General features: G+C 35.6%; 2 protein-coding genes across 9 annotated transcripts in view; one reads left to right on the top strand and one right to left on the bottom strand.

The window, feature by feature from the left end:
• dpysl2b (dihydropyrimidinase like 2b) overlaps positions 1-6,206 on the top strand; it is a 32,876-nt gene extending 26,670 nt beyond the window's left edge. For all 7 annotated transcript variants that reach the window (XM_058788423.1, XM_058788426.1, XM_058788424.1 and 4 more), the window contains one exon: positions 994-6,206. In XM_058788423.1, the coding sequence (XP_058644406.1) occupies positions 994-1,085 (92 nt within the window). In that variant the 3' untranslated portion in view covers positions 1,086-6,206. The remainder of the gene's footprint in view (positions 1-993) is intronic.
• Positions 6,207-6,931: 725 nt separating this feature from the next.
• Positions 6,932-25,643, bottom strand: adra1ab (adrenoceptor alpha 1Ab). 2 transcript variants are annotated; one of them, XM_058789499.1, is made up of 3 exons: positions 25,536-25,643; positions 16,136-17,249; positions 6,932-7,891 (listed from the first exon to the last, which is right to left on the bottom strand). In XM_058789499.1, exons 2-3 carry the CDS (start codon positions 17,052-17,054, stop codon positions 7,494-7,496), a joined length of 1,317 nt encoding a protein of 438 aa, XP_058645482.1. In that variant the 5' UTR covers positions 17,055-17,249; positions 25,536-25,643; the 3' UTR covers positions 6,932-7,493. The 2 variants fall into 2 exon arrangements, with proteins under 2 accessions (XP_058645482.1, XP_058645483.1); XM_058789500.1 differs by lacking the exon at positions 25,536-25,643 and adding an exon at positions 25,226-25,350.
• Positions 25,644-26,968: the final 1,325 nt, after the last annotated feature.

Raw genomic sequence — 26,968 nt, 5'->3', positions numbered from 1 at the left:
GAAATCTAAACCTAAAAATCAACAGAGATGCATGATACGTCATTACCATATAGGCTAATATTATTTTATTTTTTTAAACGCAACATTAAATATAAATTAAATAGTAGGGATGCATGATATGAAAAATTTGAACCGATACCGATAACCGATAATTAAGTCCTTCTCATGGCCGATACCGATACGGAAAACCGATAAGTTCACATTTTTATATTATAATTTTCATATAATATGCAGTTTGTGCACCCAGGAGAATACAAAATCTAAGATGCACTGATGAAACTGATATTTTAGTAACTCTGGCCTAACTATAATAGCAAACATCAGTCCTGATCAGTTTTTATTTTTTGTGTAAGGCACCACAATACTTAAAGCAAATATATTTGGTGAATAAGGTTTAGATGACAAAAAGTTTTGGAATGCCTGCATTACATGTAACGAAGAATTAACGTGAATATAGTTATAATTAATAATACATGGTTTAAAAAACCTACAGAGTAATAATTCAAATAAAAATGAATGTGTTCATCAGTAGTTGATGCAATGTTGAAACCCTTCTTAAACCTGAAATTATTTTTGTAAATCCAGTGTTCAAATGCTTTTGCCACCTGACTAATGACTGATCTTTGTGTGAATGTCCACAAAACTGGACTATATATACACATATATAATATGTATATAATCGGTAGGCTATTTTAGAAAGGAAAATTTAAAAGATGAAAAAGAGAAATTAGGGAGAATCAATGAATTATGAATAATGTATTGCTATTGTGTGAAATATATGTAATCATGTAATCCATAAAAAAGTAACTGCAGTCTGATTACGTGTATTTTAAAATGTAACTTACTCTAATTAAGAGTACTTAATTTTTGGAATCTGATTACGTAATCCAGATTACATGTAATCAGTTACTACCCAGCTCTGCACAGTAAGCCATCATGTTTAAATATTTATACACAATAAGGTTGATTTCCTTTTGATCTGTCTTATTTCAGGCGCTCAGGTTGATGACAACATCCCCCGCCGTAACACCCAGCGCATTGTTGCGCCCCCTGGTGGCAGGGCCAACATCACCAGCCTGGGCTAGACGCCGTCCTCCAGCCGACAGGAGAATACGGGGTTGGGGGGGAGGGATGTCTACTACGGAGGCGTTTGCGGAGATCACCGTGTCACATCAAGAACCCTCCACAGGGCCTATGATTATCCGCTCCCTAGTCTCCCAACCCCTGAGCTCTCACCCGATTCCCTTGTTTTTCTTTTCCCAACCTTGCACCACTTCCTAAAGGAGACATCTAGAGAAAAAAAAAACACAACAACAAAGTATTTGCCTCATGTGAAGAGAGAAGGAAAAAATGTAACATCCACATTTGAGCACTTCTGATTGTATGATTTTTATACTGTACTTTCTACCCACCACGAGTCATGTTATTATTTTTGTATTTAACTTTATTTGCTTTTTGAAATCAGAGGGATCAAGTGCGTGTATTAGAAAAGCTGTGTATCATTGTTACTTATTAACAAGGCAAGGGTTAGAGTGCTGGCTTTCTTGTGTCTATGTTTGTGGCTAAAAGTCTGTGAAGACTTTTAGATCTACTACATTAGGAATGTTGTTATTTTTGGGAATCTTTTATTACGTTTTTTACTCAAACAATCAGTTTACATCAGTATGAACACCTGACCGTATTCCGCCCGTGCCCTTTCCGTGGCATTCAATGCGATACTTTCTGTACCAGTCAATAAAAGAAAGCTTTTCCAGTGGTCGCTGATTAAAAACCATGTGTTGTTTCACAACCAGAGATATTTAATTAACACTGTTAATGTTACTGAAGAAGAAACCGCATGTAAAAACAAGCAGCTTAGCAATGTTGGAGAAAATAAGAGAGGACCGCAAATGGTTATAGCTGGAAGCCTTCCCTGTTTTGGCCTCAAACCCTTTTTTTTTGCGCAAGCTGCTTTAATAAGTAAAGGTTAAGAAGACGATAAAGTCAAGTTTGTATTTGGTTGTGTGAAAAAAAAAAAAAAGTGAGTTGTTTAGCCACTGTGAGGACTATTATTGACAACTTAGCAGGTGTTATTTATGGAAGCTTGTTTCCGTCACGGGATAACAAAATAAAAAGGTAACTGCGACTTTTTTCGTAATTTTTCTCGCAATTCAGAGTTTGTATCTTACAATTCTGTCTTTTTTCTCGCCATTCTGAGAATAAGAATAAAGTTTCAATTACTTTTTTTATTCCATTCAGGGAAAAAAATGTAAGATGTAAACTCAGAATTTTTGGGGGAAAATGTCAGAAATGCGATATATAAACTTGGAATCGCAAGAATTTTGAATTTGTGTCAGAACTGGTGAATAAAGTCTGAATTGTGAGATAAAAAGTCGCAATTTCTTTTTAGCTTCCATAGTTAGCTAAAGGAAATGCGGTTACGTCACTTTTAAAGAACAACGTGAATGTAACTCCATGAAATTAGCAGCAATTTCCTACTGCACTAAAGCCCAAAGTATACTTAAGTGTTAACGCAAACACTTGCTGAATGTTTACAGCCGAACATGTTGCCTTTCAAATTATTATTTCATTTCATAGCGTGTGCAAACATAGGCGCTCGACACATGCGGAGTAGAATTGAACTAAAAACTTGACATGTTGCCACCTTGTGGACAAAGCAATTAGTGCAAAAAAATGTGTGCATGTGTGAGCTGAGCTTAAAGAGTTACATGTGATTACAAAAATCAGGCTCCATGCATACTAAGTAAACTTTGGGCTGAGAGTCAAACCCCCAGATGGATGTTTCTGTAAGTTTGGTTGCAGCGCAAAACAAATGTGCCATGCGAGTTGTGAGATTTGATGGTATTGAGTGACTATGCCGCTACTTTCTATGTCAACAAATGTGATATCGCAGACCTTAACGCTAACGTGTCTTCTTTGTATCTTTAACTCCAAGCTGTGCCTGAGATGTACTGATCACGTTGAGTACTTCTACAAGAGCTTGTTAATGTTTTTTGTTTGAAACAACTCAAAGGCTGTTGAAAGTAAAATAGCCGGTTAACCGATACAAAGGTGCCAGATTTTTCTCTTTAACTCGTCATAGTGCTTTTGAAAGGCTTTTTAAAGTATGAGTTATCACAGCATCCATTTTAGTGCCGTAGTTAAATGCTACGTACTGTAATAATATCATAAAAATAAAAGTTAAAAGTTAAAGGTGATTTTCAACAACTGCACCTGTGGCAGCTCCATCTTTTCATGGTGTTATTTTATTTGATCAAAGAATGAATGAGCGTTTTGTTGTTGTTTTGTTTGGTTTTCTTCCAAGTTGGTCTGGAAACCTAAAAAACATGTCCTAAAAAAACAAAGGGCAGTGAATTGAGCAGCTAGTACTAACAATAGGTTAGCTAAGACAGCTAGCACAGTATCAGTTTTCTTCTGTGTTTGACGCATTTCCTTTTGAAACAAGACGTTTGGACAGGATACACTGAAGGGATCATCTTTTTTGAAAGAACCAGGCTTTAGGTATGTCAGTCATTTATTGTGATTTGGTATAATAGCTACTAGTTGGTTGCTTGTGGTATTGAGGGAGGGACACTGTCATTCTAGAGAACATTTGATTGGACAAAAATCAGCATAGTCATCAGTATTTTTAATTATTTTGCTGTTAGGAGAAAGACATTTGAAATGTTTTATCTGCTTATGAGTACATTATAGTTAGTAGATATTGCCACAGAACTCTTAAAGTAAGGATAATCCACATTTTGTGGATGGTGCTAAAGCTTATGTTCAGCTCAGACAAAGAAGGCATAGTTGAAAGTAAAAATTGTTATAAAAAGGCATTAACTGGTTTTAACGTGCCTTGCTTAAATCTCACTATGGATTAGCAATGTGGGACTTTTTTTGTATAGGCTAGTATGTTTTTCATTTAGTAAACCCGTCCTCCAGCTGTTTTCTTTTCCCTCTTGCACATCGGCAAAATCTTGGCCGGTATCATTATTCTCCATTGCTTGCCTTTTCCTCTGTGACTCAACAGAGAAACACACACACACAAGCTCTGATTCATTCCAGCGCTGACAGAGTTTAAACTTAAATGTTTAGTGCTGCTTGGTTGTTGTATACTTATTGTGTACTGGAACACTGTTGACTGTTCCAAACTGAGGATATGGTGCTCCTAAATGGACTTGGTGTTGGGGGAAAAAACTGAGGTGGGGATGTCAATGCTTTAGAATTTTTGCGTTCCCCAGAGAAACTTTGCATTTGCTTGTAAAACGTTAGTAATAGTAAAGTTTAGTCAAATGTGGTTGGAGGAGAAACTATATTTCAACGCTTTCAAGTTCTCTCACAATTTTCTTTTTTATTATTTAATTTAATTTTTTAATTTTTTGCCTTCCCCAGAGAAACTAAAACAGGCATTCTTCGGAGAAACTTTGCGTTCACTTTGTGTGTGTGTGTTCCCCAGAGAAACTTTGCGTTCACTCTTTTGCGTCATTCTGAAAACATCTGAGTTTACTTGCAAAACTTTAGTAATGTTAATGTCAAGTAAAATGAGGTGGGAGGACAATTATATAGGCCTATTTTAATACTTTTGGGTTCTCTTGCAAAATTTTTGCGTTCCTCAGAGAAACTTCGCAAAACATTGTTAATAACTTGCGGTGGGAGGACAAACTATATTTCAATGCTTCCGCAAACTAAAGTTCTAAAGTGAACGCAAACTTTTGCATTCATAAAAGCAGACTTCCTTTGTCACAGAATATGCTATACGCTTGTGTAAGTCTGTATGAATGGGGTAAGAAAAATCATTTAAATCAAAATACAAGTTATCATATCCTACATACTTGTGCATTTCTCTTGTTTTAAGAATGTTTAGCCTACATCTTTACATCACTGATTAAGAAAATGACCATTCTCCAAATAAAGGTTAACAGGACACCACCCTGTACTCACTGAAATGTCCCATTTTAAATTATTTTTAAAACTTTAGGGTCGTTAAAAAATCATGAGTTAAGCGAAACTACAGCAACAGAAAAGTGAGTCTTTGTGCGTTGTCGGAATGTGTATCTCTCAAATGTAGGAGGGTGATGTGAGGTTATAATGATTTATTTGTCTGTTCGCAAGGACTGATGTGTTAATAATGGCCGTTGCAGGCCCTGTAGAGTCTATCACCTCATGACTGTTATGATTGTTTTCTTTCTTCCTGTTTCTTGTTCACTTCTTGCTGACCTCATTGCTTTTCCACTGTTACTATGACGACTGTCCCTGCTAGACAACAGGATCTGACTCTTTTATTTGTCATGGCAACACATTACATCGGAAGCATGCCCTTAGCAACCCTTCTGGGTCTGGTGCTATTAAAACAACATTGAATGGCTGGATCATTTCAACTTACAGTGTAACACAAACCATATACAGAACCCACCGTTAAAAAAAGACAGCCGCCATCGTCCTTTCCCGCCTTTCTTGCATGGTGGCATATTCTGAATTGTAGGTTGATGGTTTGAGAGATAATTTTCTTCTTTATTGGTATTTTTGTCTTTAAAAAAAAAAAAAATTACTGAAATGGAAAACAATAAAAAAAAGTTAAGGTAATACATTTAATTCAAGATAAATTCAGAGAAAACCAATCTTACTCGTTTTTTTTTTTTTTTTTAACATTTAAATATTGTTTAATTTGTATTTGTATCCACAATGTTGCTTCTCGTATTTTAAATTTAATGATTAGTTTATTTTTCATTGTAAAAAGCAAGTCAAAAATATGAAGTTATTTTATTTCATTGAAGTTGGTGTGAAAATATGGCATGAATTGAGAACAGAATTGTCCTATGTGAGATTTCCATGTCTTTTCCTTTTCGATCATATGAGCATATGCAACAGTTCAAATGAAACATGCCTTAAGCATTTCCTCTGATCCCAGAGCAGCTGTTGGCACTAACACTACACTACACACACACACACACACACTTTGCTATGTACGCTTGAATGTTCTTCTATGCGTGGTATGTAATCTATGTAAAATGCAGATGGGAACTGAAAGATTGATCAGTCTGAGACTGCCATAATTTATAATCCCAAACCCTCTCTTTCCCCACTCCAGAAGTGAACGTGTTGTGTGCTGGTGTTTATTCTGTTGGCTGTGCTGTTTGAGGATGTTTGCTTGCTCTTGAAAATGTGTCAAATCCCTTGGATGGTGATGTTACAAAAAAGGAAAATTAATAAAAGGAAGAAAATATTTTTTTTCTCTCTCTCTTTTCTTAAATTTCAGCCATATATACAATTGACATAATAAATAATAATGCATCAAGAATTAGAATGCACCAGAGTTAAGTAGACTAATGCATCGTACATACACTGAATCCTTTAAATTGAAGTTATCATTATATCATCAAATTCATCATATCGTATAATAAGATTTGTGAAATTTGCATCATATATATATATTTAGTCAACATTTGAAGTGGATTAAAACCTTTCATCAAAGTTGTCCTAAAACCAAAATGTGTTCTTATCTTAGGACAACTTTGATTAACTTTTTTGATCCACTTCAAATGTTGACTATATATATATATATATATATACATATATGTGACCCTGGACGACAAAACCAGTCATAAGTGTCAATTTTCGAAATTGAGATTTATACATCATCTGAAAACTGAATAAATTTCCATTGATGTATGGTTTTGTTAGGATCGGACAATATTTGGCCTAGGTACAACTATTCGAAAATCTGGAATCTGAGGGTGCAAAAAAAAAAAAAATCACCTTTGAAGTTTTTATACATTTACGATAAGAAATGTACAAAATATCTTCATGGAACATGATCTTTACTTAATATCTTAATGATTTTTGGCATTAAAGAAGAATTTATAATTTTGACCCATACAATGTATTTTTGGCTATTGCAACAAATATACCCCAGCGACTTAAGACTGGTTTTGTGGTCCAGGGTCACACACACACACACACACACACACACACACATATATATATATATATATATATTCAATAGTGAACATCTATTTTTATATTTAATTTTACTTTTCCACAGATTTGGACCCTATTGAACACTCTAAGAAAAAAAAAAAATCTGCAAAAAAATTAATACTTTCCCGGCAGAAAATTACAAGTACATTTTCTGTAATTTTACAGACAATTCCTTCAACTCTAAAACACAATACAATGTAGTGCGTAATTCAAAATATGCAAAACTCAGTACGGAAAATTCCTTCATATTAACACAGTACATTGGACTTTTCTTAGAGTGTATTTGTATTTGCACAAGTCAAATAACTCTGTCCACAATCATTTCATTACCAAGCTGAATTTTTAAAAGCCAAATTGTGAATCTTCACAGTTGAGTTAAACTTCACAAAAGTGCAGATGCATATTATAGATGTTGCCACAAGGTGGTGCTCCTGTATACGAGAATTAACCAGATCCCTGGTCATTTTTGTTCTATTCCACAGTGGCTTTGTAAACTCCTTTGAAAAGCTGTCTTTTATTCTTTCAAAAGCATTTCATACAGCCTCACCGTCCATCTTGCATATGAAAACCTGATGAACTTTCATTGTCAGAGATGTTTCAGGTGCATTCAGAGCACTGTTGCTATGTGCAGTATGTAAGTTCTTATTAGTGACAAGTGATGCATTAGTAGGCTCCTGGGAGTCAGTAGATGTAGATGGGAAACACAGAGCAGATTTGGGGCCATGCATAGGGTCTTGAGCAGAGGCCGGAGGGCTCCAGATCCTGTGCGTTCTGCTGAGGCAGTGGCCACGGAGAACGTTCTGGAAGGCCTTCTTGAACTCCTGACTGAAGCAAGGGTAGATGATGGGGTTAAGGCAGCTGTTGAAGTAGCCCAGCCAGAAAGTAATTTTGAAGACAGTGTCCGGGGGTCTGTGAGATGGGAAAATGGAGCCTACAGAGACACAGAAAGAATGAAAAGACAAAATTATTACATGCAGCAAGAGATCTCCATCATTCATAAGGGCCACCTCAAGACGGAGGGTCAAATGGTTTTGGATGTTTCATATTTTCAAAGGCTTTGCTTTGATATGTGCATTTCCTTCATGTATTTTCGAAAGGCTTTCAATCTGATGCACAAATGACTGACTCATAGCATCTTAGAAGTCCAATTACTAAACACACAGGCTGATAAATAAGCTGTATCTCCATCAAACATTTAATGAAAGCTCAAATGATTCGCCTGCAAACATGTGGAATCCATACAAAAGATGGTTTTCTGAACTAGGGCTGCGTTTTAGCATATAAAAGCCTCTATTCTAGGTTGAAACAGACTGCAATACTTTCTCTTTCTTTCATAATTCATTCTTTTGTTGTAAACAAGCTCATTTAAATGCAATCTAAAAAGCCCAGCAAGGATTATGTCAATGCTGTTTACGCACATAGGCATATTGTGGGAGAACATTGGGTCGTTTGGAAACATGGGGGGAATAAACAACACAAAATGAATATGTTTTGCTGGAAAACAGTGTGTGTCTATCATACGCTCACATACCTAATTTAAAACAACAAAATATTCAGAGCAGTATGTTCTTTGAGTTATTGCAGTTAAATGTTCAACAAAATCCGGTCATTGTTTACTCACCCGCATGTCGTTACAATTCTGATCTTATTTTTTTGTTTATTTATTTTTATTTTCTTCTGGCTGTTTTCTGAGCAATGCTATGCAAATGAATGAGGAGGAAACAGCCAAAATGACATTTACGCACTATAGCTATCTGCTGAAGCTGTCCAATAGATTTGTATGAGGAACAGATCCAATCTATTCATTTGTGGCTGTTTATATTTATGCCTTTGATAATCTCCCCTGTGCTGGGTCCGTGTACGTTCCGTTCATTCGTTTTTTGATTTAATATTGAAAACAGAAACATGAGAAAACGGCACCATTTTCATTTTTCGTTTAATCAAAAACTTGAAAAGACATGCGCCTTAATTTTTCCTTTTTACATTCAGGGTTACAAAATCTTGAATGTTCAATTTCCATGTGTGGCCGGGAATTAAATGCCCCATTTCACTGATTGGTCAAGCAAAACTGAGACGGTGCCATCATCATGTCGTCTTCAGTTCTGTACAAAAGAATAAGAGTCCTCCGCTGTTAAAGCATTTATTGCAACTCCTGCATTTCATCTCTCTCTCATCAAACAACCAAACTAACAAATGGACAGGGTTTACTTCTGTGTAGGCATAGATTCTATATGGCAAGTATTAGGCACTTATTGCAGAAATGTATGAACCTCGGATCTGCAGCCATCACATTACCCTTTTAGTTTATTTCTTTGGCGCACCGTACATTTTATTTAGCTGTCCAGTTATCAAAATCTGTGTGGCAAAGCGTGATGCACTGGACAACACGGGGCGAATGCATTTACATTATATTGAAGCGCAGGCCAGTATTGATTTTAGTGTGAATACACAGCAGTCCTAACTTTTATTTTAGACAGTACGGTTTCATTAATAATGAGTATAAATTGATTTAATTTTAGACACAACACAGTGTGTTTTATTTCACTTAAAACACAGGCGTTTCATTCTTGAATGAATCTTTGAATGAATCGTTTGAGTGAGTTAATTTATAAAGTTTTATTTTGAAATGTAAGTCCATAACATTTGGCTAAAGCCAGAGCCAATGGTGAAAGTCTTTGCGCGAATAGACCCCGCCCTATTTTGGAGGTTCTGCCCACTTTTGGAGTTCACGCCCCATTTTGGAGATCTCCGGTCTGCAGTTATACCTGTCGTAATTCAAGTATCCAGTTGTTTCATTTTGTCACTCATTTCATATTTCTGTAGGCTATTCAAAATGTTTTTATTTAAAACATTAATCTCATTCCATAATGCAATTGCTGTGTTAATGCATTTACTGCCGTCTGAGCAGCATTAATTGTGTAAATACATCTAAATTCAACTTAAGATGCAGCTTCTGTGCCACAGTGCAAAGATGGCTTTGGTTGGTACTGATTTAATTGGTAACACCTGTAGGTCCGGCTTCACAAACGGGGCTTAGCTTAAGCCAGGACTAGGCCTTAGTTAAATTAAGATATTTAAGAAACTTTTACAAAAATGCCTTAGAAGAAAACATTACAGGTGTGCATCTTGACACAGAACAGTGACACTGACATATTTTAAGATATTTCAGAGCAAGATATTTTCAGTTGAGACAGCTCAAACATGCATTTTAGTCTGGGACTAGATTAAGCCTTGTCTGTAAAACCGGGTAATAATGTCATATTTTTCAAATATTGACTAAATTCAGGAATTTAATATTAAAGGTGACAGACATATCTTATAAAGTTAGAAAAATGCCCTTTTCTGTAAAAATAGCATGTATTATATACATGTGTAACATGCCGGCAGATAATGACATATCATATAAACTAATACTGGTCTGTGCTTCACTATAAAGTAAATGTCACGCAGCTTTGCCACACAGATTCTGATAACTGGACAGCTAAATAAAATGTGTGGTGCGCCAAAGAAATAGACTAAAAGGGTAATGTGGCTGCAGATCCGAGGTACAGACATATTTCTGCAATAAACACCTAATATTTTCCATATAAAATCTATGCCTACACAGAAGTAAGACCTGTCTAGGTGCTGCCCCAGTATGGTTTGTGTCAAACCATTTGTTAGTCTGGTTGTTTGATTAGAGGGAGATGAATGCAGGAGTTGCAATAAACGCAGCGGAGGACTCTTATTCTGTTGCACAAAACTGAAGACGACATGATGACAGCACCATTTGATCGTTGCTTGACCAATCAGTGAAAAGGGGCATTTAATTTCCGCCCACACGTGGAAATCGAACATTCAAGCTGTTTATCCATTTTCTACCCCCGAGTGTAAAAACTGAAAATCAAGGCGATTTCTTGTTTTTTAGTTTTTTTGGAAAAATTGAAAAACGAAAATGGTGCTGTTTTCTCATGTTTCTGTAAATCAAAAAAAACGAATGAACACGGATCCTGGGTCCGTGTACGTTGCGTTCATTCGTTTTTTGATTAAATATTGAAAATAGAAACATGAGAACACGGCACCATTTTCATTTTTCGTTTTGTCAAAAATGAAAAACAAGAAATCGCCTGATTTGCCGTTTTACATTCAGGGGTTGAAAATGGATAAACAGCTCGAATGTTCGTTTTTCACGTGTGGGAGGGAATGAAACGCCCCATTTCACTGATTGGTCAAGCAAAAATGAAGCGGTGCAGTCATCATGTCGTCTTCAGTACTGTGTAACAGAAGACGAGTCCTCCGCTGTTAAAGTGTTTATTGCAACTCCTGCATGTCATCTCTCTCATCAAACAACCAGACTAAGAAATGAACGGGGTTTACTTCTGTGTAGGCATAAACTCTATATGGCAATTATTAGGTGCTTATTGCAGAAATATGTATGTAGCTCGGATCTGCAGCTACATTACCCTTTAGTCTATTTCTTTGGCGCACCGCACATTTTATTTAGCTGTCCAGTTATCAAAATCTGTGTGGCAAGGCTGCGTGACGCACTGGACAACACTGGACGAATGCATTTACTTTATAGTGAAGCGCAGAGCAGTATTGATTTTAGTATATCCAGCAGTCATAACTTTTATTTTAGACAGTACAGTTTCATTAATAATGAGTATAAATTGATTTAATTTTAGACACAAAACAGTCTGTTTTATTTGACTTAAAACACAGGCGTTTCGTTCTTGAATGAATCCGAGTCTTTGAATGAATCGTTTGAGTGAGTGGTTCAATGATCCATTTGCTTTGCTCCTGAATCGGTTGAATTAATGACTCTATGACTCATTCATCAACACAATGACTTGCCGCCACCTACTGGCGATCTAACCTTCATAATTCAAGTAGCCTATCCAGTTGTTTCATTTTGTCACTCATTTCATATTTCTGTAGGCTACTCAAAATGTTTTTGTTTAAAACAATCTCATTCCATAATGAAATTGTTGTGTTAATGCATTTACTACTGTCTGAGCAGCACTAATTCTGTAAATACATTAACTTAAGATGCAGCTTCTGTGCCACAGTGCAAAGATGGCTTTGCCTGGTACTGATTTAATTGGTAACACCTATAATGTCATATTTTTCAAATATTGACTAAATTCAGGAATTTAATATTAAAGGTGACAGACATATTTTATAAAGTTAGAAAAATGCCCTTTTCTATAAAAATAGCATGCATTATATACATGTGTAACATGCCATTAGATAATGACAGTATCATATAAACTTCTCAATGAAAACAAAACTCACGCTAAAATCAATACTGGTCTGCACTTCACTATAATGTAAATGTTCACTATAATGTAAATGTCACGCAGCTTTGCCACACAGATTTTGATAACTGGACAGCTAAATAAAATGGGCTGTGAGCCAAAGAAATAGACTAATAGGGTAACGTGGCGGCAGATCTGAGATACATACATATTTCTGCAATAAGCACCTAATATTTGCCATAGAGAATCTATGCCTACACAGGAGTAAAGCCCTTGTCTAGGCGCTGCCCCAGTATGGTTTGTGTCAAGCCACTTGTTAGTCTGGTTGTTTGATGAGAGGGAGATGAACGCAGGAGTTGCAATAAATGCTTTTATTCTGTTGCACAAAACTGAAGACAACATGATGACGGCACCGCTTCATTTTTGCTTGACCAATCAGTGAAATGGGGCGTTTCATTCCCTCCCACACGTGGAAATCGAACATTCGAGCTGTTTATCCATTTTCAACCCCTGAATGTAAAAACGGCAAATCAAGGCGATTTCTTGTTTTTTCATTTTTTTTGAAAAAACGAAAAACGAAAATGGTGCCGTTTTCTCATGTTTCTATTTTCAATTTTAAATCAAAAAACGAATGAACGCAACGTACACGGACCATCCTGCAGCAACTCTTAAATCTCATCTCATATTTGGCATAATAATTTATCTTTATTTCGAAGAAAAACAAAACTAATATAAAAAACAAAACAAACCAAAAAACAATTAAATAAAAACTGTGGTGTGACCAAAATGTAGAAAAAAACAAACAAACAAACAAAACAAGCTTTTTTTTTTTTGTAGCTTTCAAACTAGTAGCTCTAAAATTTGTACTTTCACATTCAAACTGGCACATTCAAACCTTAAATAATTTGCCATTATATACTATCATTATTTACTAAAAACAAAAGTAATATTTTAACAAAACAACTCAATATTTGGGAAAAAAGCAAAGTTGTGTAGTGTGACCAAATACGGTCCGTGTATCATCTGATCATTCGTTTTTTGATTTAATATTGATAGTAGAAAAATGAGAAAACGGCGCCTATTTTCGTTTTTTCGTTTGTTCAGAGAAGCGCAAAAACAAGATTTTGGCTCGATTCTCATTTTTTGGTTCACGGGGTAGAAAACGGATAAACGACTTCAAAATTCGTTTTCCCCTTGTGGGCGGTCATGAGACGCCCCTTTCTGTCGATTGGCCAACCAAATCTGAACCCGTGACTTCATCAGTCTTTCCTCTGTTCCGTTCAAGAAAATAATAGTCCTCTGCTGCTGTATCAGTATACCGATTCTTAAACTGTATGGGGCAGGTCCTGTGCAAACTAACTTTCTTCTGTGCAAACTAAGCGTATTACAGAAATATTTATTTCAGAAATTTGAATCAGCACCAAGCCTGTTTTATTTAGCTGTGCAGAGTTAAATCAGTGTGAAGCTGCACTGTGCAGAGTGGATGAGAAGCACAGATAAGAAAAGATAGAAAAAAACAAAGAAAAAAAAACAAAGACACCAACAGGTTTTGCTGTATTGGAAAAGATTATATAAATCACACCTTCATTCCACACAGAACCCCAATATACACTGAAAAAAAAGATTTGTTGGATTTACTCAATTGAATTATGGACATTGGTTCCACACATTTAGTTTGAGTTCACAGTGTCCTACACATTATGTGGTTTCATTATAATACTTTGTGTTAATCAGATGTATTTTCAAAAAGTAATGTGTACATAGTCTTTTTAAGTTATCCTAACATAATTCAGTTATGTTAGCTTAACATTATTATTTTATTTTAGATGCTTCGATTATGCTAATTCGGTGCAATTAAATTAAGTTAGCTTAACATAATTTTGATAACTTGTACAAATTTTAATGGTTTGTTGTTTCATTTCATTTTCAATAACACAAAAACCTTTTGTAAAGCCTTTATTTAATCATTTTAACAATGCGTCATTTAAAGGACATGTCTAAACAACATTTTGCTTTCAAAAACGTAGCATGAATAATTTCTCTGATGATTAAATGCACTGTAAAACCCGATAAGTTAGGGTAACTCAAACTGTTTTTAAGAAAAGTTTTTCAGCGTAGAACAGCAGGCTATTTAGGCAATTTAGGCTGTATCTTGGTTGGCTTGAAAGGGGTGTTTGGTTAGGCTAGTTCTTCATTTATTGAATGAGGAGTTTGTTATCCTTCAGTGACTTGTGTTCTAAATAGCTACTGAACTTAAACAATTTAAGCACGTTATAAATGCCATTCAAAAAAGTTTTCTAAATCTATTTATAAATCTATACAAAACTTTTGTTTACATGCCAGATGGATCATGTGAACTCTCATCACTTCTCTTTAATGGTAACGACCTCAAAGCTTTCTATTCTTTGCATCAGCTGGGCATGGCTAGGTATTATATGACAGCTGTTATATTCTACCCTGCTTAATTGTTTGTTTAATTAAGTAATTACTTAATTCATTTCAAAATAAATATTTTAAACACTAATACGAAAAGGAAAGAATACAATTGGTTATAATAGGCCTATAACGTTCACGCAAGAAACTGTCATTATGACTGACAACCGGAGAACAGAGATATTAAAATACATACTCTCCTGAGTTTTATAATGTAGTCTTGTATTTTATTAAAATTGATTAGAATTTGTATCTCAAAATATGCGCTCGTGCGCGGCGCGAGCTGCTGCCCACTCGATTTTAAGAAAAGTAAAAACTTGCCATTTTGGTTGTTTCTCACCAAACCCATATGATATACCCTCAGAACGCTTGGAATATACACCACAAGTTATTTTACGACAGATTTGCATCCGCTTCAAAAAGAAAAAAAAGAGAGCATTCTCTGCCATTAAATGGGCAAGTGCGAGCAGGATATCCTCAACAGGGGAAATAACTAAATACTCTATTTTTTTTTTTTTTTTTTGTGTACATTCAAAATAACTATAAAATGTCATGCCTTTGAAAAATAAAGAAAACAACAGCATGCAACACTTTTGGCGTGTCTTGGTCTCCCTGAACATCTTTCTGTCATACACCACCACAGGAACCAAACCACAGTGATACTTGACGCGCCTACTTTTAAAAGTCTACATTTAGATTATTTGGCCTTAAATGCATCACATAAGTCACTTTGGAAAAAAACATATAAGTCTACACAGAAAAAAGCCTTGTCTAGAGACTGCCTCTGCACGAGTTGTGTCGAGCTATTCATTATGCTTGTTTGATGAGAAAAAGAGGAAATGTAGTTGCAATAAAATGGTTATAAATCCGTACACCTGCAGCAGCGGAGGACTACTATTCTGCAGCGCGGAACTGCAGAAGTACTGATGACGGCACGGTTGATCTTTGGCTGACCAATCAGCAGAAAGGGGCGTTTAATTCCCTCCCACGTGTAGACATCGAGTATTTAAGCTGTTTATTCATTTTTTTATGCCTGAACGAAAAACGAAAAATTAAGCTGAATTCTTGTTTTCTCCTTTTTTTGAACAAATGAAAAAACGAAAATAGGCGCCGTTTTCTCGTTTTTCTACTATCAATATTAAATCAAAAAACGAATGATCAGATGATACACGGACTAAATACAAAGAAAAACAAACAAAAGTAAAATAAATATATAAATAAATAAATAAAACAAAAAGCAAAGCAAAACAAAACGTCACTGAAAATATTACATAGTTTTTGTCATAAAAGAATCAATTATGTTAGCTCAGGTTGGAAAATGTCATGTGGTGCGACTCCATAAAAATCTAACCATATTTAGAAATGAATATTGCACATTTATAAATTAATAAGTAAGTAAATTTATAATATAATATTTAAAACTATTATCTGAATTTAATTTAATTTATTTTAATTTAATTTTCGGCTTTGCTATGTGTTCACAAAAACATTAAGTTTATACTCACTTATGGGCAGCACTAGGAAAAAAGGCAGCCAGCAGAGCACGAAACATCCCACCACAATCCCCAGAGTCTTGGCCGCCTTCTTCTCCTGTGAGAACTTAAGCAGACGGATGAAGGCGAAGCGCGAGTTCTTTGCACGCACTGCTTCCTCCTTCCTGGTGGCCTGCTGGGCGTTGCGGCAGTGGATCCGCAGGGTCACTGCATGCTCATTTAACCCATTCGTCTGCCTGCCCTTTCTCATACAACGAGTCTTTTGGCGGGCCACCACATAAACCCTGCAGTACATTGCCAAAATCACCGCCAACGGCACGTAGAATGAACATGCGGCTGAGAAGATGGCATATCCTGGATCTTCATTCACTCTACACACCGACTCATCCTCCGGCATGGGCTCCCTCCATCCGAACAGTGGACCGACGGAGATGGCTGCTGAAAAAGCCCATAGAGCCACCACTGCAGCCAGTGCCCTTCGACCTGTAGCCAAGGAAGGGTACCGCAGCGGGTAACTGACAGCCATGCAGCGATCCACAGAGATCACACAGAGGCTGAGGATGGACGCCGTGCAGCACAGCACGTCAAGAGCGGTCCAGGCATTACATAAAGGACGGCCGAACACCCAGCGGTCCAAGGCTTCAGATGCAGCGGAGAACGGGAGAACCATAGAGCTCAGAAGCAGGTCTGCAATGGCCAGATTGGCGATAAAATAATGTGTCACGGAACGGAGGTGGCGATGGCACACCACAGAGAGGATGACCAGGATGTTGCCCATCACACCGAATATTATAAAGAGCACTAGCACCAGACCTAGAGCCAGTGTCTTTGTAATGTCTATGTCAAACGCAGGTATCGCAGTGCAGTTGGGACAGTTCTCGGGGAAAAAGATTAAACTTATGTTATCTTCTGCTGGAAGCACGTTGGTCATGATGTGAGAATCTCTATATGCAAGTTATGGGGTTAAGATCTAGTAATCACCATCCATGATTTTTAATATGTTTGTGGTTTTAACACAAACATGCTAGCAGTGTCACATTTGAAGACATTTGACTCACATTTAATCTTCTCAGGTATCTCTTTTGATATCAGCCATTAGCCATCATAGTTTTTATGATCTTGCAACCTTAAAAAGAAAAGAAAAAAAAGTAAGCACTGTTTCTGGCAGGATCAAAGGCCACCGAGGAAATTGGTGTATGCTAACATGCTAAAATAACTATGTTAGCTATTTTCCCCATATTTTTTATGTTTCCAACATTTTTTTACTGAGTGAGCATTCTTGTGGATATGTATCTTTAATTACAAGTTAACATATAAACAACCAATGGGTAGCCTATCTAAAGTGATTTAATTAAGTTTCACTAACCTTAATGAATTAGCATTTTAACATTGCTTTCCAGAAGTACAAATAAAACAGTAACAGTTCTTGGCTTGTGTCAAGCAAAATAACCTGTGGTTCAGTGAGAGAGCAAATTGTCTGAATTCATTTAATAACTATGTTGTATAAATTTGAATGAATCAGTCCACGATTCTATTCAGATTGGTTCACCGGTCTGAATGAAAAGACAGATTATCAGCAATGTTTCTGACAGGATTTTGTTTTTGCACCAACCCTCACAATGGAATTTGGTTTATGCTAACATGCTAAACTAAAAAACAATGCTATTTTCCCCATGTTTTTTTATGTTTTTAACAAACTGGATGCTAACCAGTCAGGTTTCAGGAGTGGCCATTGGTCACTGAAGCCTTGCGGATTGCAAAAGCTGATTCAAAATCATCAGTTCTCATTCTGCTGGATCTGTCTGCTGCTTTTGACACTGTCAATCACCAGATCCTGCTGTCTACCCTCTCATCACTGGGATGAATCCTATCTCATTGGTAGGTCTTTCAGGGTGGCCTGGGGAGGGGAGGTATCCACAGCACATCAACTGGCCACTGGGGTTCCTCAGGGATCAGTTCGTGGACCCCTCCTCTTCTCCACATACACTACATAACTGGGTCCCATCATACAGGCACATGGCTTCTCCTACCATTGCTACGCTGATGACACACAGCTCTATCTCTCTTTTCAACCAGATGATCCAACGGTAGCTACACGGATCTCAGGCTGCCTGGCGGACATCTTGGCATGGATGAAAGAACATCACCTACAGCTCAACCTGGAAAAGACTGAGCTTCTTGTCTTCCCTGCCACTCCATCTCTACAGCATGATTTCACCATCCAGCTAAGTTCTTCTACAATTACCCCATCAACTTCAGTCAGAAATCTTCGTGTAATCTTTGATGACCAGCTGACCTTCAAAGACCACATTGCAAAGACTGCTCGATCTTGCAGGTTTGCATTACACAACATCAGAAAGATCAGGCCTTTTCTAACAGAGTATGCTGCTCAACTTCTTGTCCAGGCCCTTGTCATTTCTAGGCTAGACTACTGCAGTGCTTTTCTGGCTGGACTTCCATCAAGCACAATCAAACCTCTACAAATGATTCAGAATGCAGCGGCACGACTGGTCTTCAATGAGCCCAAAAGAGCCCATGTTACACCTCTCGTTATCTCCTTGCACTGGCTACCGGTTGCAGCTCGCGTCAAGTTCAAGACATTGATGCTTGCATATAGAACAGCCACAGGCTCAGCACCCGCCTACTTCCACTCACTGTTACGAATCTACATCCCCTCCAGAAGTCTGAGATCCGCTAGTGAGCGACGCCTCGTGGTACCATCACAGAGAGGCTCAAAATCACTCTCCAGAACATTCTCGTTTATCGTTCCTGGCTGGTGGAATGATCGTCACACCCCTATCCGGAATGCTGAATCCCTGACAATTTTCAAGCGACAGCTGAAAACCCATCTCTTTCTACGCTGCTTGACTTCATCCTAAATTTAAAAAAAATAAATAAATAAAACTTTGTCTTTCTCTTTATTTATTCCTTCCCTTTCTAGCTTGTACTTATTTGAACAATGCCTGAGACATGGTATTACGAGCACTTCCTCTGTCTGTTTGCCTCTTGAAGATGAATCGCTTTATGTATTCCCCAACTGTAAGTCGCTTTGGATAAAAGCGTCTGCAAAATGACTAAATGTAAATGTAAACGTAGCCTTATGAATTAGCATTTTAGTATTGCTTTCCAAACAGTAACAGTTATTTACTTGAGTCTTCTTCAATCGCAGTACCTACAGTATGTGATTTTTCGGATGCAGCTTATGTGTTCTTTTCAAACAGAGTCATCGGTTTCATTCCATATCTTTATATGGCAGAAATAGTACGAGCAGTGTGCTTGTATGCAATTCTGGATTCAGGCATTGTGTTCTGCTCAGACTGATTCAAGCAAAGCTTGGGGAATTTTATAGAAAGAATTATACACAGCAACACTGACATCTATAATGTCTGGGCAAGAGCAATATTTCAACAAACCATGGCAACATGGAAATTAACATGCCTTGTGCTTACAAATAAAACCTAGATGAATACATTCAAACCATAAAATGTATGATTAAACAAAAGTCATGTTTTGTTTTAATCAGGTGTGTGTTGACTCTGAGTCTGTCTATCATCCATCTGGTGAGCCACTGGCTATGGGCCAAAATATACAGTGCCCAAAATGAGAGGGGATCTTAAAGATAATGATTTTATTATATTATTACAGTGTAATGTTTGACAAATTCTGTAACTGGACTGACCAAAAGGCTTCCTGTATTATTTTTGTTAGAATCAAAGGCATTTAAATGGGAAGTTGTCACAATGGAATTTGTTATTTGAAAAAAAACAAAACAAAAAAAACAACATGAAACATATTATGATATTATATGATATGATATGATATTGTAATTATATATATGTATATATGTGACCCTGGACCACAAAACCAGTCATAAGTAGCACAGGTATATTTGTAGCAATAACCAACAACACACTGTATGGGTCAAAATTATCCATATTTCTTTTATGCCAAAAATCATCAGGATATTAATTAAAGATCATGTTCCATGAAAATATCTGTAAATTTCCTATAGGAAAATTTATATTTACGGTATATCATAAATATGTCAAAACTTAATTTTTGATTAGAAACATGTATTGCTAAGAACTTAATTTTGACAACTTTAAAGGCGATTTTCTCAATACGATTTTATATATATATATATATATATAAAATTCTGTCAGAAAATGCAAGCCTTCTCTCAGAAAATTGTTGCACTTGCAAATGTTTTGGTACTCACATGTTTATTTTTTTTTGTTTGCATTGAAGAGACTTTACAGAGAAGTAAAGTCAAATCTGATACAATTCCACACAGAACCCAAAAAATGCACTGGACAAAATTATTGGCACCCTTAACTTAATATTTGGTAGCACCCCCTTTGGAAAAAATAACTGAAATCAATTGCTTCCTGTAACCATGAATGAGTTTCTTACACCTCTTCAGAGGTGTAAAAAGTACTCCAAAATTTTACTCAAGTGAAAGTATAGATACTCAGTGAAATTTTTACTCATTTAAAAGTACAAGTATCTGGCCAAAAACATACTTGAGTACAATTTAAAGTTGTACTTTTTTACTTTTACTCAAGTATTAAAAAAGTACTTCTTTTCTGACAGACATTCAAAAGTTTGGTTAAAGGGAGAAAATGAGACAAAACACAATGGCACAGGGCAAACATTTATATATAGTGCAACAACAATTAAAATGCAGCACAGCAGAACACAGGGGGGGAAATACAGGGAAAGGGATTAAAAGGAAACTCCATCCTTTCCACCCTCATGCCATCCTATATGACTTTTATTTATCAAATGAACACAAACTAAGAGTTTTAGGGAAAAAATAAGTGTATGGGACATCCAAAAATGACACTTCAAAAACTACACAAAGTGAATATGACAGTAACTCATGCAACTCCTGTTAATGACTCAGTCTCTTCTTAAGTGAAATGATAGGCATATGTAAGAAGGATACAAATACTAATATTTTAAACTTGACTGTCGTGTTCACTTTGTGTGGTTTCTGAAGTGGTTCCGTCCCCTTGCATTATCTGGACTAAAAATATTTGCTTGTGTTCATCTTAAGAAAGAAAGTCATAAACATCTGGGATGACATGAGGGTCAGTAAATGATGAGAGAATTTTCATTTTTGGATGAAATTTTCTATCCCTTTGAAGAGCAAGATGTGATGCAGAGGCTAGAAACATTCCAGACAGAATATAAGAATGTGTTGAATTAATGAGGAGAGTCATAGAATTAGAATTACAACATTAACGTTTTGAAAGACCACTTTTTTGGGTTGTCTATTCAACATCACTGTCTAAAAGGATAATTGATCTTTTAATTGTATATTTGGGGCATTTAGAGTTTTTTCTCAGCAAATATTAATAATTATTTGCGACTAATTAGATTAATCAAATCATTAAGCAATATTAAGCAAATCATGTAATTATTAAGATTTTTTTTTTTTAAATTGACAGTCCTAATTCCTAGCCTACTCAATTTTTCATATAATGACATATTATAAATAAAACTATAAACCACTAAACACTTTTGGGGATTTTTATTTAATTAAAAAATATTCCCACAAAAATATTAATTGTATTTAAATGCTCATCACTGATTTTATTTGCACTCAATCTTTTGCATTCAGCTAATATATTACAGCTAATGGCTCTATCAAAACAGATCAAAAAATGAATAAACTTTTTTTGGGGGGGGGGAATGCGACTTTGCTACCTCAATATGCTTCCTCAGATTTGATGGTGAACTTTTGAAGCCAGACATTTACCTGATGAAATTCATAACTGAAGTAGAAATGTGTGTGCTTGATGCATGAAAACAATGATCATTGGTTTTCACATCAAGCACGCACGTTTGAGCTTGTGCATAAGATAAAATAAGAATGTAATGTACTTTTCAAGATGAAATAAAATTGTAAGGAGTAAAAACTACTGTTTTTTTCTTCAGAAATGTAATCAAGTAAAAGTAGTCAGTTTAAATTGTACTTGAATAAAGTACAAATCCCCCAAAATAATACTTAAGTACAGTAATCAAGTAAAATTACTCAAGTATTTTACACCTCTGCACCCCTCTACTGGAATTTTGGACCACTCTTCTTTTGCAAACTGCTCCAGGTCATTCAGATTTGAAGGATGCCTTCTCCCTACTGCTGTTTTGAGATCTCTTCACAGGTGTTCTATGGGATTTAGTTCTGGACTCATTGCTGGCCATTTCAGATCTCTCCAGCGCTTTGTTTGTAACCATTTCTGAGTACTTTTTGATGTGTGTTTCGGGTCATTGTCATAAAATTGTATTTTATTATAATAAATCAACTTTTTGATGATATTCTAATTATATGACCAGCACCTGTATACACTGTCGCTCAAAAGTTTTGGATCAGTAAGATTTGTAATGTTTTTTAAGGGAGTCTCTTCTGCTTATCAAGGCTGTATTTATTTGATCAAAAATACAGAAAAAAACAGTAATATTGTGAAATCTTATTGCAATTTCTAATATTTGTCTCCTATTTTAATATACTTTGAAATAGAATTTATTTCTGTGACGCAGCGCTGAATTTTCAGCATCATTACTCCAGTCTTCAGTGTCACGACCTTCAGAAATCATTCTAATCATTCTTTTGAAACCGTTGTGCTGCTTCATATTTTTTTTGGGGGGGGGACCTGTGATATATATATATATATATTTTTTAGGATTCTCTGATTAATAAAAAGTTATAAAGAACAGCATTTATTTAAAAAAAGAAATTTTGTCTTACAATATACAATGCTGTTCAAAAGTTTGGGGTCAGTACATTTTTTCTTTCTTTCTTTCTTTTTTTATTTAAGAAATTAATACTTTTATTCAGGAGGGATGTGTTAAATTAATAAAAAGTCATAGTAAAGACTTATATTGTCAGAAAAGATTTCTATTTTGAACAAATGCTGCTCTTTTTAACTTTGTATTCATCAAAGAAAAAAGTAAAAGCACATGTTCCAAAAAACAATATGAAGCAGCACATCAGTTTCAACACTCATAATAAATCAGTATATATGATTTCTGAAGGATCATGTGACACTGACGACTGGAGTAATGATGCTGGAAAGTATATTAAAATAGGAGACCAATTTTACAAATTGCAATAAGATTTCACAATATTACTGTTTTTTTTTCTGTATTTTTGATCAAATAAATACAGCCTTGATGAGCAGAAGAGACTCCCTTAAAAAAAAAAAAAAAAAAAAATTACTGATCCAAAACTTTTGAGCGGCAGTGTGTGTGTGTGTGTGTATGTGTGTGTGTATGCAAATTCTGACCACATGCACAGCTGTTTAATTCCAGTTGGCACCTCCAAAAGATGATGTCTGTTGTAGCACCATAAAACACTTGTCGTCATACACACAGACTAATATAGGCTAGGGTGAATTCGGGTAATCTGGGACACCTAAACTCCAGTGTGTTTATTTCCTGTTATAATAAAATTTAGTCAACAGGACGTTTACTATAATTTTAGCATGGATGTCATGTGATGGAAATCACATGACTTCATGGGGGTGATTCCACAGAAAGGGGCGGGGCACTTGTCAATCAAGAAGCTCCCCTGGGAATTGCATGACAAGGTCCATGACATAGGATTCTGACTAGATTAATGTTAAGGACATAAATCTGTCATAAATAAGACAATGTTCCTAACTGTTGTCAAATTATGTTTGTGATCTATTCAAGCAACAAAATATGTATTAAAGTGTTGAAAATGTGCTTTAGTTTTTTTTCTTTCATACATTTTTTTGTTGTCCTACATTATCAAATATGATTGAGAATGTGGGACAGCATGTTTTGGGTGATCTGGGACAGTCTTAAAATGGGGGAAATATGCATTTAGGGACTTTATAAATCTAATGACAATGGCTAATATATGCCATAATGAGAAATGGGTGTTAATGCTGGAGGTTATAACATTAGCACAAGTTCACAGTAGCTAGCAGCAAGCTAGAGAGATGCTACACAGATGGAATCTGGGAAACGTATTCCAATAGCATGCAAAGGTATCAGAATGAAGTAAACTGTTAATTTAATTTCCCAAATTCCCAGTTAGTTTAGTATATACAATGGTTAAAATCACTGAGCAGGAGGGGGATCTGCGTCCAGGCCAGTTCACAATGTTCTGTTCACTAACGCACACGCACACACACACACACACACACACACAGTCATTAGTCAGCTAAAATATGAAAATATCCATGGCCTTTAATTAACTCAATGAAATGTATTACAAAATACAATGGCACCACAGCGTCAGGAAAAGAGATGGCAACAGAAAGAGCGAGGAAGAGAGAGAGAGGGAAATAAGAGAAATACGAAGAAGCTAAACCAATGGAATGAGAGTAGAATGAAGGGAGCTATTGGTGATATTGTGTTTGACATGCATAAAGTATGGTGAATATAGGCTTTTTTAAGCCTAATACATATGTCACAGATTACCAAATTCAGGCAGAAGTTTTATTTTTTTTTTGGCACAAAAACACTTAATAGGTGTGGCATGTCTCCATGGGCATTATATCTACATTATTTCTTCTGGTGTGGTTAGAAAACATCTTAGGGATTTCAGAAAAGTCTAATGTGTTGATCTAATGTGTTAGATAGATAACGAAATACATCGCAGAAGTCAAAATTGCAAAAAATGTCCCACATTACCCGAATTCACCCTATATGCTGTATTATTAATGTAGTAGTAAAATAAAATCACATTTGTGAGCCCAACTTTAAATAAGCAAATTCATTCACATTACGAAAATCATAATCAAGGTAGTTTACATTAAATGCAACACAGTGAAAGTAAAAATAAATAGCCTATGCATATTGGTTTATCTTCTGATTTTTATTTTTTTTCCCTCATCATATTGAGCTACCTTGGAATTTTTCACCATCTTTCGGTATGTGACCATGAATAACTTTTAAAATGTTTCAGATGCATTTGCAGGCGCAGATTTTTTTTCAGATAGCCTAAAAAAAAAATGTCGACTATCCACGGAGTGAAATGCTCTCACTCAGCTGGAATAATGAATAATATGGGGATTAAAAGAATTAAGAAAACGTTTCGACTGAGACATGGCAGTTGAGATAACTTACCCCGTCAACACCAGTTGCCTGCTAGTTCTACGAACTGTCCACAAATTAGACTTTTACACTAAACAGTAGCCTAATAGCCTACAGTTTGAGCTAAACAAATTGATAGCCTACAAATTCAAATCAAAATTTTAAACGAACTCGAAATCATGCAGCTCTTGAGAGGCAATCACCGGTTCTTATACCCTACCATCATAATCTCATGCCTCGTTCGCAATTATACTCATTCAGTCAATCAAACAAACAAACAATTTGCGGATGATTTCTTCATTCCGACTAAATAGGTATCCTTCTCAAAATAAATTGCTCTTACCGTCATTCGGAGCAACATCTGTAAAAGCGAATGAGTTTTATTTTCACTCGCTCGTGACCTTTGAAAAAACCAATAACACGAGTCTATGAGGAATCTGATGGGATGCAACAGTGTTTGTGCAAACATCTAGGCTACACATTTCCACCCTCCCTCTCTCTCTCTCTCTCTCTCTCACACATATTCACTTATAGATGATAAAAAGATGAATCATATAAAAAAATTAAAAAAATGAAGCAGGTTCTCAGAAATGTACTCATATCATGACGTTTTTCAGAGTCAAACGATATTTTATTTAACAAAAACAAACAAATATAAATGCCTCTTTCATTCATTCAAACTAACAAAAAAAATAAAATATATATATATACTAATTTCCACAAAATAGTAATGAAGCTAAAACTTTAAGTGCCATAATACTTCAAGTTCACTTTTAAAAGATAAATATACATTATTAGCCTACTTAAACAAAAATCTTTTCAAAGATAGTATAATAGACATATTAAAATTGTATATTTTAATGTGACACATTAAATATAGACATATTAAAGAGACATATTAAGCATATATTTTAAGGAAATTTGCCTTATATTTTTAAGAAATAATAATGAATTATTTTCAAACTAGTTTTGACATTCTTTTTTTTCAAGAATTTGAGACTTCAACTTAAACATTTCTTTTCTTGCAATTACACAACTTAGTTTGACTGACAAAGATGATCAAAGTGAATTTGAATTCAGAATGTTTTCAAGTTTTATTTTCAAGTTTTTATTTTAGTCATTGTCAGTATTACTTGCATTTGAATAACAATGTATCTGAACCAAAACAAAGAGAGAGAGAGAGAGAGAGAGAGAAAAGTCATGCCATTGATCCATGTGCATTTTAAAACTTAAGTGCTTTTTTTGGGCCTCTTAGGATTTAGGTCTTCGTTGTGTTGGTTTGATATGAAACCTTCTGAGCATAATTTGTTTTTGCATGAACAGTCAGTGCAGAACGGTGTAATTCATCAACACTGATCATTGACGTCCCTGAAGGTCAGCTTTGGTAATGAAAGTGAATGTCACGGCCAAAGAAAATAAATGATTTATATGTGACTTTATGAAATGGCATGTCCACCTTTGGCTGTGAATGTCGCTTTGTATTTCTCTAACTGTCCATTGCTTTCTCTCGAAGATCCATCATCATGATTTGTTTCATAATTCTTTCCACAATAATCCATGCCCTCAATCTATGACCAGAATAAGAAAGGTTATGTGCCTCACTGCATGGGAACATAAATTAGGTGTCATGTCATTTCTGTAAGACTTTCTTTATAGGATGCATTGACGGTGGAGTTTTAAGGAGTTGGCAGCAATAACATTCTTCAAAACATCTACTTTTGTATTTAACAGAAGACTTTTTGAATCACAAATAATTCATTATTCTCTCCAAAAACA

Source organism: Onychostoma macrolepis, chromosome 10 (assembly GCF_012432095.1).
Source record: "Onychostoma macrolepis isolate SWU-2019 chromosome 10, ASM1243209v1, whole genome shotgun sequence".
Classification (NCBI taxonomy): Eukaryota; Metazoa; Chordata; class Actinopteri; order Cypriniformes; family Cyprinidae; genus Onychostoma; species Onychostoma macrolepis.
The sequence above is the reverse complement of the archived record's forward strand: the minus strand, read 5'-3'. Positions and strand labels throughout refer to the sequence as shown.

Bases quoted from the DNA above. Each gene is read 5' to 3' on its own strand.
- adra1ab (XM_058789499.1), bottom strand. From the start codon at position 17,054: ATGACCAACGTGCTTCCAGCAGAAGATAACATAAGTTTAATCTTTTTC. The intron at 7,892-16,135 runs GTGAGTATAAAC...GTGTCTCTGTAG, and splicing joins TTTCCTAGTGCTGCCCATAA to GCTCCATTTTCCCATCTCAC.